This window comes from Amblyomma americanum, chromosome 1 (genome assembly GCF_052857255.1).
Source record: "Amblyomma americanum isolate KBUSLIRL-KWMA chromosome 1, ASM5285725v1, whole genome shotgun sequence".
NCBI classification, from domain to species: Eukaryota; Metazoa; Arthropoda; class Arachnida; order Ixodida; family Ixodidae; genus Amblyomma; species Amblyomma americanum.
Window position 1 is genome coordinate 46,768,245 of NC_135497.1, and position 15,095 is coordinate 46,783,339.

At 46.8% G+C, this 15,095-nt stretch overlaps 1 protein-coding gene across 1 annotated transcript; it reads right to left on the reverse strand.

Moving 5' to 3' along the window:
* LOC144132262 (uncharacterized) lies at positions 1-13,735 on the reverse strand. The gene is made up of 7 exons (XM_077664589.1): positions 13,707-13,735; positions 10,378-10,518; positions 6,081-6,212; positions 2,789-2,879; positions 1,880-1,954; positions 1,626-1,804; positions 1-247 (listed from the first exon to the last, which is right to left on the reverse strand). The coding sequence occupies exons 1-7, from the start codon at positions 13,733-13,735 to the stop codon at positions 1-3; spliced, it is 894 nt and encodes a 297-aa protein (XP_077520715.1).
* Positions 13,736-15,095: the final 1,360 nt, after the last annotated feature.

Below are 15,095 nucleotides of genomic sequence, written 5' to 3' on the forward strand. Positions count from 1 at the left end.
TCAGATACTACTTTTGACACATCTGTAAAAAAAGCGGAAGTGACTTGGTGCAAGAGCGGAGTATGCACTGAATATAGTCTGACAAGCACTGTCTGCAGTGACTGGGGCCTGCTTGCGAGGGGTTGCATACAAATGGTCACGAACAGTCGCTGGCTCCACTTGAGTTCCTTTGTCTGATGTTTCGGCAATCTTGCATCTGCAGCCACAGGCCAAGCAGCCATCAACGAGATCCTGAGCTCCCTCTCTCCTGCACAACGCAGGATGTGGAGGAAAGTGAGACACAATATTTAGCATGGTGGCATGAGACAACACGCACGCAGGATAAAATTACCATGTCATGCAACGGTAATACTACAAGGAAATAAATTGAGTGTTCTGCTGTATAATTGCGGTCTGTATCGCCCTGCTGTAGAAACCTGCAGAATTACTGAAATCTTTAAAGGGACACTGAGAGAAAATTTAAATTGGCCTCTATCGATAAGGTACTGTGTTCTAATCACAAAAAAAGATTATGCTAAGCGAACACTGAGTTTTATGAATGGGAAATAAACTAAATACAGGTGTCCCCATCAATGGCTGATAATATTCAGAGTTTTCCTCAGTAGCCCGTTAAACAGTGCTAAAGCAGCAAAATGTCAAGCTTACAGCAGACGACGAACCTGTGCAGTGGAATGGCTGAGCAATGTACGTACATGCACTGACTGAAATTAAGGCTGCTCTCATGTGCATTGCTTTTTGTTCAGAATTTCACAGCAGCAAACATCAAACAACCAGCATCTCATGGGAAAAAGAATGAAAGGATAGTAATTGCTTCATTGAAATGCAGACTTTGTACGCCTGCAGAGATAGGCGTAACTCCTGCACACATGGCAGCAAGAGATGCACAATCTGCGTCCAAGCAATAAGCTATAATTGGGCTGTCCCTATATGAGCGGTTGCAAGAAATTTTAATGTTAATTGAACATGACGATGCTAAAGCTGGCAGAATTAGTAAGCAAGCTTAGAGTGACCATTTCATGATATCAGCAAGTTTATTTGCAAACAGATTCTGCTGTTGAATCCCTTTACCCTTCCACACGCCATTCTTTTTTTCTACTCAAAAGAAACACTCCCACCAAAAAGGTATCTTCAAGCATTGACGAAGACAGTTTGTTAGGTCTCAAGGGCAAAATACTAGTAGAGGTGTCATTATAGAAATAGCAACAATAAAATTATGCGACTTATGAACGATTGTGGGAGTAATATCTATTTCGAAGGTGCACATTACGCTTGAAATTCCAGAAAAATTGATGTCACTATTGGTGGCAAACTATTGCACAAAAATGGTAGACTGCGTGTTACCCCGCTGACGAGATTGCTGAATACTGTTTACTTCATTCACTGTATGACATAAAAAGACCTTATTTGCGACGTGAAGGATGCAAAATTCACCTGGAAGGAAGAAAGCACTGCTAAGTGCAGCACACTCTTAGCTAAAGCAGCAATATCCTTAGTGTACCACAGGTTTAAACTCTGCATATAATTAGTCAAAGCAAACTTGCATGTTTTGCACACAAGGCAGACTTGCATAAAAGCATGTAAATGAGAACCCATGAAACCCATGAATTCACACCACTTTACTGTACCTATGTGATAGATCCTCTGTTCCAACGTTGATAGGCAGGTGATGATCAGCTGAAGCACTCTCTTTATCTTGCTCGTCTGATGAATGGTGTGACAAAGGTTCAGCTGTTGAACAGGCATCAGGCTCTAAAGGAGTGACATCGTGACACGCCAGCTTCCTTATTCCGTTGTGGTGAACAGTCTAAAGTATTGTAGAGTATGAAAATACAAAAGAATAAACAAACTGCATTTCAGAACAAACCTCCAAAAGCCATACCGGTGTTCCAAGGTGCAATGTTGGGTATGGGTTGTCTTTAGTGGGACGCCCATCAATGAAATGAACTGAGCATACCTGCAAGAAATGTGTATAAAGGCCACATTAAGTTCTGACAATCAGTGCAAGTGGATCACGTCAAACACCACAAATACAAAGAAATATGTAATGTGGTAATTCAAACTAAACATGTAATATGGTCATTTCATGCAACTCTCCAGACATTGCACTTCTCATTTGTGCTCTTCAAAAATATTCCACCATAATATTTTCTCAATGCATATTTGAGAAGCTTTGTTTTCCATAAACCGGGGCACACAACCAAGAAATCTTTTTGCAACCGGCATTTGCACGCACTCAAGCATAGCCCAACAGCATTCCTGGGCTGTGTGATGCCAATATTCATTAACAAACAAAAAGTCCAGCACAATGCCTTGAAAGCTTCTGGCCATATTATGAAATCGCCTATCTCACGTGCTCAAACACTCGTATCTCTCAGTTGTGGCGAAAATGAAATGCAGCCAGCGCCGCACGTTCCCGTAAATATTTAGAAACGAGATGGCAGAGATAAGGTATTTACAGTGCAAAGGGTCTACGCTTCAAGCGCGAATGCACAGCCGACTCGAAAGGCACCGACTAAACGCGGACTTGCACATCAGTCCGTTTAGCTCGGTCCTAGATTAGGTTATTTTTACCATTAATACAGCAGGCTCTAAGTCGTTCTACCCTACTCTCAGATAAGCAGGGTGACTGAAACGATACTGGCAAACCAAAACCTCCCGTCAGACCATGTAAAGAAATTCATTTGAAGAGCGGCTCGAGCGCGCGATCACTGACGACTGCCGGCGTTACAGGTATCGTCAACAAACGACCCTAGAAACCGGTGTTTTCACTTTTATCCTGTGTACTCACCCTAGACGATGAGCCACGGTTGAAGTCTTTCCTCTCTAGATTCGCAATCCAATGCTGTCGTACGATCTTGTTCTTCTCTCCTTGCGGAAATCTATGCATCGCAAAAGGCCTTGTACACGCACAACCTTCGTGAAGATGAGGCCCATGCGTTTCGCAAACAGATGTATTCCATGCCTTCAAATCTGCGTCGCAGTTCTTACAACCGAACACGAGACACGTCTTGCTTCTGATCTTCCACATTTTTGCCGCAAAGCATACAGGATACAGCAGCGAGGTCAACACCCCGTATACGCACTCGCTGCAGTCGCCTGCTATCCAGAAGGCCACTTATGTCGCGACAGCGGCGGCGCCGCTAGTGTCGACTAGGCGAACTGCTCTCTGTAAACGGTCTATAAGAGCGGCTCTCGTGCAGGGCTATCCACTTGATTCTAGCTGTTCGGTTCAGTCTCTGCGTTTAAGTTCATATATTCCCTCTTTCCAAGCACATAGTCAAATGGCTTCAGTTTTATTATAATCAGGTTTTCGTGTGACGTTTTACTGACTTATTTCTCCTATTTCCAGGACGGATCCCACAGCGAAAGAGGGCATGAAAATATGGTGGTGCGGGAAAGGAAGGCTGAAGCACGGAGCCACAGTCCCGGCAGCCTCGGCCTTGTGACGCCACTGTGACAGAGCGCAGAAACCAATTTTTCATTGGGACAATGCAAATGTCACTGCAGCGTTTTAACGCGTGGTTTGGTACAACCACGTTTAGCCTGCAATGCCTTATCAGCAACCCAAAGTGACAGGGGGCCAAGACAGAGACAGCGCCGCCCCAAGAAACTTGCTCGAAATAGAAAGCACGAGTGAAGACAGTCCTACAGATATATTACCGTGCAACCTCGACGCAACTGAGTCGCAGGGGCTCCTGATTTTTTCTTGATAATTGTGTCTTCGTAATATAGATGCCTAACCTTGTTTGCAGCTGCTGCATGCCAACGGGATTACCTGCCACTGTGTAAACCGTCGACAACATAGGCAACATTTCAGTTGCCGCTAATGTGCGTTGCCGGCCATTTAAAGAGCGCACCGAGACCCCACCTCGGTCCAAATATACGTTCCCCACTCGAATATGTTCGCCATGTCAACGCGCGTCTTAGGCTTCCGCAGCCCACATGGGCTTTACAGCCGGGAACGCAGGTCTTGGTGGAAGTATATCGTGGAAGAGAGGCTGACGGGGTAAAATTTGTAGCGCCGTTTTCTAGGGGCTGGAGACGATATGGGCGCTGTAAAAAAAAAGGGCGTGCAGAAGACATTTGCGGCGAGATCCCGTTTGGGTTGGCTTCACCGCGGAGCTCACAAGCAGGAGGGCCACAAAACTTCTAGACTTGAGGAGAATGCGTTGTGGGATGCACTGGAATCCCTCCTAATCCCCCGCGCCGGAGTCAGGAGACCACGTGGGCGCGACACCAGGAATGTGGGGAGAAGGCACTCCTGCTACTCTGCTCGTTCCCAACATTGAGGTGACGTCACGACAGCGCACTGGCGACTTAGAAAAGGGCTGCATTCCTGAGCTCGTGAGCAACGTATTGCTCCTAGTTCGGCAATGCCCGAGGGGATAAAAAGATGAGCTCGCGGCGCGGAAGCCCTCTCTTTCTGCTGGCCTCAACCTGACCTGCCCCGAGGGGCCCCTTTGCTTCCGGCCGCCGACAACAACTCTGTGAGCTACCGTACGTCTGTTTTATCAAATGGAACATTCTTCCGCAGTGTGCTTTGCCTCGCGTTAGGACAATAAACTATTTCCTAGCGTGCTCTGCCCTTGCCTATTCGTTCGAACCTGCCGTAGCTGCTACTGTGCACCACGGGTTGGAGAAACGTGCCGCGTACGAGAAATGCCTGCTTTCGTGTAGCTGGCACGGAAGTGCGCCTTACCGGCCGGCTGGACACCGAGTTACTCCACAGGGTACGCCAGACCGAAAACATTATATACGGCTGCCTTCCGGTCAATGGAAACTGTTTTACGATTTAGTTTGCCGCCGCTCAGCGCTGTGAAACCACCGTGACGTCGATACCGTCAAGGTCAGCGAGCGCATTTCTAAGCTTCGAGAACGGAAACTGAACTGAACATGAAGCAAGTGAAGCAGAGCACGCTTGACGGAACGGTGTAAAGCGAGACGAAGAAGACTGGGAGAAGAAGAAGTTGCCACATCGAATGGGTGTGGATGTTTTGGGCGCAACTGCAAATTGGCTTAATGAGCATGAAATCGCCTCCGGAGGTTGTTGGGCATGCATTGTAGCTTGTAATTGGACAATTTTGTGTAATAAAAACTAGATAATAAACACATTGTCTTCTAAAGTAGCTTCAAAGGGAATATTTATTCACTTGTTATATACATAATTTCTTAATAGTGAGGTTAGAATTTTCTTTGTATTTTCGGATTTTGGGCTTACTTTGTCTAACCTCAATCATTAAAATTCATTTTTTTTGCCGCCCGTATATATTTCTTCTGCCTAGTTTAAAGCGTTGCAGTGCCTACCTTACCAGCTTCAAGCTGCTGCAAGTTTGTGTCTTTTTCTTGGCAGTCCTTTTCAAGCGAGTGGGCCATATGAGTAATATTTCATTGTGGCTCCAAAAGAACAGTCACGTGACAAGGCGAGCATAAAAAAGCTGCCTGTCCGAGCAAGAGAAAGTTTCTATAGAAATACGCAGATTGCTATCAATAAAATTATCTTCATCTTAGGTTGCAGAACCTTCGAACATTGCAGCGTAAAGCGTTATTTACGAGTTCAAATATTGTTGATTTTTTATATATTTAGGAGCTGATTGCACTCCAATTTATAATGTGTATTCCTATTTTTTTTCAATTATTCGTGTTTATCTGTGTATACTGATGAACCGGAAAGCACGCCTAGGTGTAGAATTGTTTCGTGCATCGAGGAATGCCAGGTGATCGAAACTTATCTCATGACAAGCCTTTATATGTTGCATATCATGCATATTTAGGCGTGCGGGGCCCGCGAAATGCTATCTTTACTGAGGCCATAGTTTATAAATTCGCAAGTTCCAGCAGTAAAAGATACGTTCAAACTTATCTTTCTCTGTTTATTCCTTACAACTGCATACACGTTGTTCGAGTTTCATTTTCATATTTGGCGTGCCGCTGTGAATATGAAGTTGGCTTACCGGTGGAGGTTAATATGGATGCCAAGGAAGAACATACTTCGCGGGAAAGAAACGTTGACGGGTCAAAAGTGACCCATTCACCCCGGGTAGTGGTCACCAATGCACAGGCAGTAAAGGGGCTGTGCTTACCTGGCAGCTTGGCCTGCTTGTCTGGCGCGCCTCGCCAGGGATGAAGTTGGCGCAGCGACCTCGTCCTCGTTTCCTACGCTCATTGCGATGTCAGCGTGCAGCTGCCCGCGGGCAATGCGGCCACCCCGAAGCCTGCACAACATGGATACGCAAAATTCTGTGACCCTTAAGGTGTACTAGGTATACGACTTCCATCAATGTTTCTAGATATGGTTAAGTTCAAAGCCCTTAGCGATTAATTCTTCCATCGTTGGGAAAGACACTTCTCAAGACAAGATACACACCGAACACTGATCGATCCTGCACAAAACCCTTGATATATTATGCGGAAATAAAACAGGGTCGCCAAGAGACTTTTGTTTGTAAGATTAAATATCTTCGCTGTTCTTCAAGCAGTGGCGATTATGCTGCTTTCACGTTTCAACTTGTATTCTCTCGCTTCTCGTGCTTAGTTTCGACGCATACTCCGCCCAACGGAACTACATTAAATCACAGCATTCGTGGGGTTACTGTTTGTGACATTCACACGTAATGTGTGGATCACAGCCTCACGTCCTGACCGCAAATTGCGTGCTGCCACATTGCACAACTGATGTGCACCGCATTTGAAGCCTTTCAAGCATTTCAGCATTTCAAGTGTTGATCACGGCACCAGGTCCTAGCCACTATGTGCTTGTCACTCCTGATGAACAGGGTTTCAAGTGTAGGGCATTAATCTCGAAAACACCAATGGCGGAAAAGCTGGTCACCTGACAATAGCAAATGACGCATGAACTATTAAACAGGCGGCAGGAGCAAAACAAGGCAATTATCAAACTCACTCTCTCTACCAAGGAGAAAGAAAGCTGTGCTTCGGCGTCGGAACGTGGTGGATACCAACCGCGTATTATGGACGTTTACTCTTCATTCCACATGAAGGGTCCCAGCATTAAAAGTGCCTTTCTGCTTATTAAGGGCAATGGCTGGAAGTTCGTTTCCGGCGCTCCACCGAGTAGCGCGGCTGCGGTGTCATCACAATGGTCAGACCTTCCTCGTAAGCGCCGTGTGGCAAGCGAGAATGCGTGTTCTCAGTCCATGACTTTTTTCAATGGCACTGCTGCGCTATCGAGAATGAAATGGCTTCGTTGGCTTGATATTTAATTTCCGGGGTCTTTACTGGCAGTCAAATTTACTTCACCACCAGCCCGCTGCGGCACCATCCCCGCCCCGAGGCTTTAACTGATAACTCATGACACCATTCCAGTTTCGAATCCATACTCGTGCAACGGAAAGGGAGTCATTTGGCCACATACTACGTCGCATTTATTGAGATCAGGTGGTAGGCGCAGGGTGGGCACCTGCAAGCCAGTCAAGCCCTGCCGCGTAGTCGTTGATCCCTACCGAAGTCCAGCTCGCAATCTTATCTGGACCTCAAGAGTGCCAGTCGAGAACAGGAGATCATCTTGCACCGCCACAAGCGTATGCATGCCGGCCACGACGGGATTACAGAAACCTCGGTCTGGCACCACATCCTTGGCATTAGAGGCCACAAATGGCATCTGTTTAATTTCTACCATTTGCCGTCATAGTTAGGCATCCTCTGTTCTTTCAACGCCCCATTATCATGCCTTCATGTTTTATATGCCTGTGCACATACTGTGCGCGCATCGAGTCTGATTTTACCACCTCCAACCTGGCATAAAACCACGCAAAAAGGATGCCCAGCCTTTTCTTGCGCTTTCTTTCACATTATGCGATTGCTTCAGCGACTGTCTTCCATAGAGACAGAAAAATAAAATGAATAAAATGCACCCACATGAGTACATCGGGATCCGCTGACGAGGAATTTTTCACTTAAAGGAAAGTTTTTATTTTCAATTCATGAATTTATGAATGAATTTATGGAGGTAGTTTATAGAGAGTCGGTCCCCACTTACTATACAGCAAAATTTCGGTGTCTAAAGGAAGTTAAAGTGCGGAAGATAGCCGGGGCTTAATATGGCGGTGACATTGAAATTCCTGCAGAAGCGACACTTGAAGAAATCTGTCAGAAATTGCAAAGTCCCATTCGGGCAGATAGGCGAATGACGATGACGAGATTAGACCCAAGCAGCACATGTAAATGGCCCAGTATTGGAATCGTATTCGCAAAGGCCACCCCTACGAAGGACCAGAGTGAAACCACCCTTTGGCAATATTGGGCCGATTACCTGTGCTGCTTGGGGAAGAAGCGGCGGGTATCTCCGTAGCACCATTTCGACCACTATTCATGTAAAGTTGGACATTTAAAAAGCAAGCGCTACATGAGTCCCGACATTGCTGAGCCTTTTTGAAAAGTGCATTCACCGCCAGTGCTCCCAAGGGAATATGAAGCTCATCGCAGATAATCCATAATATTTGCAAGGCGCAAGCCTTATATGGCTTAACAACAGAGCCCTGCGCTTGTCCTGGAAAAGTGGTACCAAAACCCTCGTGACCTTGTGACGTCATCAGCAAAGTAAAATGAAATTCCTCCGAAAATGCGGGGAGTTGAACCAAGGAGATTGCGAAGCGAGCACGCAACCAATCGGCCATCGGCCAATTTGCCATTCAGCGAATAAAGCTAAACCTAGCACGTGCGTTGGCTTACGACGTCATGCTAATACGTACGTGTGTCTTTATAAAGGGAGGGGAAAATTTAAATTAAAAATATTGCGTTTGCCTTCAAAGCACACAAGTAGTCTAAAGTTTGGTTTATGGTTTATAGGGGTTTAACGTCACAAAGCGACTCAGGTCATGAGAGACGCCGTAGTGAAGGGCTCGGGAATTTCGACCACCTAGGTTTCTTTAACGTGCACTGACATCGCACAGCACACGGGTCACTATAATTTTGCCTCCATCGAAATTCGACCACCGCGGCCGTGTTCGAATCCGCGTCTTTCGGGCCAGCAGCCGAGCGCCATAACCAAACAGCCAACGCGGCGCCTAAACAAGTAACTAAAACTATAGGCCATCCTCCGAAACGATCGTTGCAACTATAAGCACTAGAGAATAGGCGCTGGTCAAAGATGTTGCTATGAGATAAAGCATATTGGACTACGGTCTTTCCTTGCGCTGATCATTCCATTTTATTATTTGCGCTCCACTCGTCTCTCCTGCTGGTTGCGAGCTGTACTGTGCTCAGCTCGGCCATTTCAAACACTGGATACTGACAACTTCTTTTTTTTTCTGAATGTCTTCCAAGCAAGCATGCCAAACAGCGTCCTGTTCGTAGCTGTCCTGATGTAGCACAGAAATATGAAACCTCGCTCCACAAAAAGCGAGCAGCGAAGAATCCAGGTACCTGACTTGAGGAGCACAGAATCCGAAGAACGCGCAGAAAACAACGATAAGTGCATAATTTTTCACATTGCAGCCTTTTTTTTACACGGCAGTATTAATCAATACGTAGATGTCTTGTTATATCCTTTAAAGCAGTCTTATAGGGGGCGTTCAAAATCAGGCTTTCAGGAAGGAACGTTGAGCGGTACACTAAAGCTGTTGTTGTAGGTAAGTCAGGTATCCACGTAGAGACAACAAGTGAGAGAATAATTTTGGTCGATCGCGTAATTGACTAAAATCAGTTGACAAGCATTTTAGGTACTGTATATAGCAAGCACACAAGTTGATATCCAAAGCATAGACGTGCTGGTATTGTACTTTTGCATTCGCTACAATGCTAGCACGCCGAGGTATTTGCCGCCGAACTTCAAGCTTTAAGTAGAAGACTGTGTGAGTTGGTATGTACTCATTCAAAAAACAGCGCAAATAAGACAAGGACGACGGAAGCAAACGACAGCACGAGCGCTGGTTTATCCGCGTAGCTGCGCATGCAAGGCGGCTGCGATCGGCACAAAACTCTTCGCGGTGTTTTATATCGTCGAATGCCTTGCATAGTTGCAAAATGTGCTTACATGTTTCGCAGATATATTTGCGAAGATATTTAATTTATTCTAGTGAAAAAGAAAGAGGTCTTTGCAGAGAAATTCTAAATGCGTGTAAGATGCGCAGGCCCTCGACACTATTCCGAATCATTCCACCACAATAATTCTAACACTGTGGCTTCCACTATAGCGGAAAATATGAGGCCGGTTGAAGTCTGGCGCGTGAAGGATACTTTTAAGACTTTCGTCTCGCTTCTGCTTTTCTTTAGTATTCGGTGTCATGCTTTGAACACAACAATATTTGAAGAGGGAAGTGAAATGAAACGCTGATGAAAAAAAGTAGCCGTTTTTCGCCCAGAAAGGAGCAGCGCCCAGCGCGTGTCATGCAGATGCCTTGAGTGGCAAGACATGCTTACCGGCCCCTGCGGCCCTCTGGTCTGCGCGCGGGGAGGCCGCGAGATCCGCCTGGAGCAGCTGCTCCCTTCAGCGAGTCTTCAAGCCCGCCTGCCGGCTCGGCACCGGACTCAGCCGGCGCCTCTCGTCCTGGCCGGACTCCCCTGCATGGTATACGGAGTGCTGTAGCGCGTCATACTAGCACATCTATAGGGTGTCTGCACATGTCTGCAGCGACCACTGCGAAGAGGCAGTTGCCCTCTCTTCGGAAGAGGCTTCATTGCAGTCAACGGCTGCATGAAGACAGAAAGAAAATTATTTTCAGGTCTGTTTCTACACACCACTGTTAAGAAGAGGGGGGGGGGGGGGGGCACGTGAGTAACAAATGCTAAGTGAAAGTTAAAAAACATTCTACTTGAATAGGCGGAATCATGCTCACAAACAAAATACGCGTAACAAAGTTTTAGTTGATGTTCTATAGTTCTGTGGGAAACAGTGTTCCACGTATGTTAAATATGAGGGTAAAATAACAATGAACTGGACACAGAATAGCTGCAAGGTATGATCAAACTGCCCCTCGCGGCCATCGCTGCAAACCTGTTGTCGGCGTTATGCAGCTTGAGGATGGAGAGAGGCGGAAAGCGTTATAAAGGACCAGAGCGAAGCGGCGACACGGACGACCACGGCGGTGAGGCCGAGGAGACGAGTGGCCGCCAGGATCGCCCGGAGAAAGGCACTTCCTGATAGGCAGGGCGTGGCACTCACTGCTTTTGGCGTCGCAGCGCTTGAATGAGCCTAGGAAATGGAACTTGGTGGCAATATATCGTAGACGACAGATGCGACCTGTTCACAATGTAATACCCCTGCCACACGGGCACTTTCGATCCTCATTGAGCTCGATCTGCATCGAGATTTTCGAGTACGCTCGAAACATCCGGTGCTACATGGGCATTTTCAATGCTCATTGAGAAGTTTCTCTCATGTGTGTTAGGTGGCGCCAAATGTTCCGCCGACAGCCATAACATGGCTATGTCCGGCAACACTGTGCAGTCGGGGGCAGCGGCAGCCAAATCCGTAGCCAAATCGGTACATTGCGTATCTGCGCCAGGTTTTTGTGGCGCACCTCTGCTGCTGTGCGATGCAACCCGAGGGCCCGCAACGCCTCCGCGATTTCTGCATAGTCTGCGGCGTTTCTCTTCTGGCACCGCAAATTATTTAGGCGGTCCTGCCAGCAGTCGATGAGAGCGGCTGTCTCGCGCTCGCTCCACAGTTTCCGCGCCGACGAGCAGGAGGACGCCATCTTTGTTTACACTGACGGCGAAGCTTGGAGCGTGGTGTAGAGATTGTTTTCAAATGTTTGCATATAAGCAGGCATAGTACCTGAAAAATGTGCTGTTACATTTTAATCAATTACAACAACAACAATTGTGGTTTGGTTTCGTTAATTTGTGTTTATTTTTATAGCTTCATGAGAGCGAGAGTGTTCTCGATTGTGCTTGGAACCTCAAGCACCCTTGAGGAATCGGCATCGAGTCAAGCAGGATCGAGCTCGATTGCGCTTGAAAGTGGCCGTGTGACAACCGTCGATCTGCATTGAGTTCGATGAGCATTGACTCAATGAGGATCGAAAGTGCCCGTGTGACAGGGGTACTAAACTCCGTTGTCTAGGTGCAGGAGACGATACAGGCGGCATTAAAAAAGGGCACGCGGCGGCGATGTCGGGATTACATCTCGGCGAGCTTCTTCCGCACAGCTCACATGTACGCCGGCCACAGCACTTCTTCGCATGACGGCGTTGTCTTCTGGAGAATGGGAACGCCAGACCGAAAGCTCAGACGATGGCTGCCTTGCGGTCAATGGAAACTGTTAAACGCTTGCCACTTTCGCCGCTGGGCCTTAGATCACCGGGATATCGATACCTTGAAAACTGCAAGCGCACCACCACGGTGCTTTATTTCTGCGACTATGGCACCATTCGGAACCCTTACAAATCGGCTTAGTCCGCGCGAAACGGCCAGTAAAGTTTGTCGGTGGTTCGCTGTATCCCGTTTCAGGAGAATTGCACTTCATAACAACGAGATGTTCAATAAATGGCCTTCTAAAGGACCTTCCCATGGAAATGGCTATTCATTCATTCAGTGCACTGCGTCATTTTTCAACGTTTGGTGACAGTGGAGGAGGCTCTGATGTGCCACGAAGACCACCAGTCTAAAATGTAGTCCATGCAGTGGAAGTACGAGGCTTCCTCTACTCCTAAAACGCCTAGGGCTGAACAGTCTGCTGGATAACTCATGACAACTTTCAGGGGCAATACTGAATTTATGCTTTTAGAATCCATACCACAGACGACTATTGTAACACGAAGGGCCCTTACAGTCGCTGCTTTGGGAGAGGCCATCAAAGAGATGAGGCCATGAAAGCTCTGAGCGGGCGAGCTGCTTCTTGATGACGACGCGCCACTGTAAAAGCAAAAGCTCGCTGCCAAGGAGCAATGGGGATCAGAGCAGCTAAATCACCGACCCTGCAGTCAAGGTCTTTTATTATTGGCTTCCTGGAACCACTGGCGGGGCCAACTATGTTCAAACGATGAAGATGTCAAGCACACAATGACGGCGATGTTTGAAGAGTAGCCAAAAGCCTTTTTTTTAGTGGGATAAATAAAAGAGTGCGAAGTGCACTGAATTGTCGGGGACTAAATTGAAAATAAATAAGGCTTGTTTTTATAGGTAGTTTCATCCTTGCTCCTTCGAAGAAAACACTGAACGCTCCCTTCTGTCGCGAACAAGGAACTACCGCGCAGCGCCGGCAGTCCTCTTGCTTCCCTTGCCGAGAGGCCAAATGACTCCCTCCGTCAGGCTGACACGGTGAACTGTGCCGCACCAAACCGTGAACGAAAACTGAAATTGCCAAATCTTTTGTTCTGTTAGCTTGCTACAAATTATTTAGCATTCTTGAAATAAACAGTTAGCAAATCAGCAGCTTAATCAAGGATATAGTTTGTCAATAACATTTACCCTGGTGTTCCAAACGTCCTTAGATGTTTGCGCTAATGACCGTCATGAAACGAGGAAGTGTAAAATGTTTATATAAATAGAAATTTCTTTGTGACTCCTGCCGTTTTGTGGTTAATGTATCTATTTGCGAATTTTTCTTCTGTTTCTCAATTATGTGTTTGGCCGTTTTTTTCCAGTGAAACGAAACGAGGCCTGAGTTCACGGTGCTTTTTTGTAGGCTCGTGTGGAAGGAAGTATCCGGACGCCCAAAAACCTTCCATTATCGCTTGACACAACGTGCATGTTTAAGTATGGTACTTAAATCGTTCAGTAAAACTTTTTTGGCATTTAGTTCGCACTCGACTCTTTTCAAATACTGCTCGATCATCCTGCGAAATGCCCTCGATGTTCCGTGTACCAGTTAAAAGCATGATCGAGTGATTTTGTTATAACTGCAGTACACCACCCGGCAAACACGCGAAATCGGCGCATGCGCGTTGTCATTTTTTTAATAGGTGGCTTTCACGCTCATGGTGCCATTTACATCACACCGTCCTGACAGCTGACACCGTGCCTGTCACATTGTGCACCAGACGTAAGCTGCTCAAGCGTATAACGTGGGTCCACAAAGCAGCAATCGTGAGTAGCTAGTCATCTGGCAGTATGAGTAACACGGCCTTGTTGAATTAAATCCAGGTGGATGAAGCTGCAGGTAAGCACTCACGTCCCGTGCTCTGTGGCCTGTTTGTTTATTTTATTATTTTTTTCAACTGGGGCAAGGGGTAGGGGGAGGGCGTTCGCCACTGATATCCGCGTGATAAAAACGAAAAACAAAACAAAATGAAAAGACACATCAGGTGGCATTCAGAGTCGAGAGGGCAAGTGGGGAACCAATTCCTCTTCTGCAACTAATGAAAGCATGCTCTAAACATCCGCGAGTGCTGCGAAGTTGGCGGATAAGGAACATAACTCAGCGGGTTTCATGCAGGCGGCGTGGCGCCAAAGGCAGGGGCAGTCCTTGCTTACCTCGCTGCTCCGGCCCTTCTTCCTTGGCGAGCACGATTTCCTCGCGAGCCATCAGGGTTGCTGCTGCTGGACGCCTCCTCCTCGGATTCTCCGTTGCCCCTGTCACATGGTTAGTAACTCTGTGACCGTTGCTGTATGACATCGACAGGCGCAATGAATGGGTGCGTAACGTACAACGACTTGTGTCTAACGAGATTTCTTAGCTTTGCATTTATGATCACGAACACTGCGTAAAAGCAGCCTCCGAAAACATATCGGTATTTTGCAGCAGCTTTTTTAGCGATTCATAACTACATTGTACCTGTCACTAACGCAATACCCACAGTCTGTGACCTTAGTTTAAAACAGTAAAAGTAGTGTGAAGCATTGTCGGGGGGATCTGATATCGAATGACGGATTGACGATTCGCAGTGATCCACAAGGATAAATCAGGAATATATTGTGAAAAAATACGGCCCAGGACATTCCTAATTAAAAGTCAAAAGCACCACTCTTTGAGTATTGCGCGATATTCAAATGATTCAAGTCTACACAAGCTGTAGGTAAGGCATGTCGAGCGTTTTTGCCCTAGCAATTAAATATAGAGACGTAAACGAGAAAAAAGTTCAGGCTATTTTTCACAGCACCGGAGGAGTGCCGAGATGATCGATGTGACTTCACGGACGGTAAAATTTCAAATTCCCACTGCCGTAAACCACACCCTTCTGTGCGTCATTTCATGG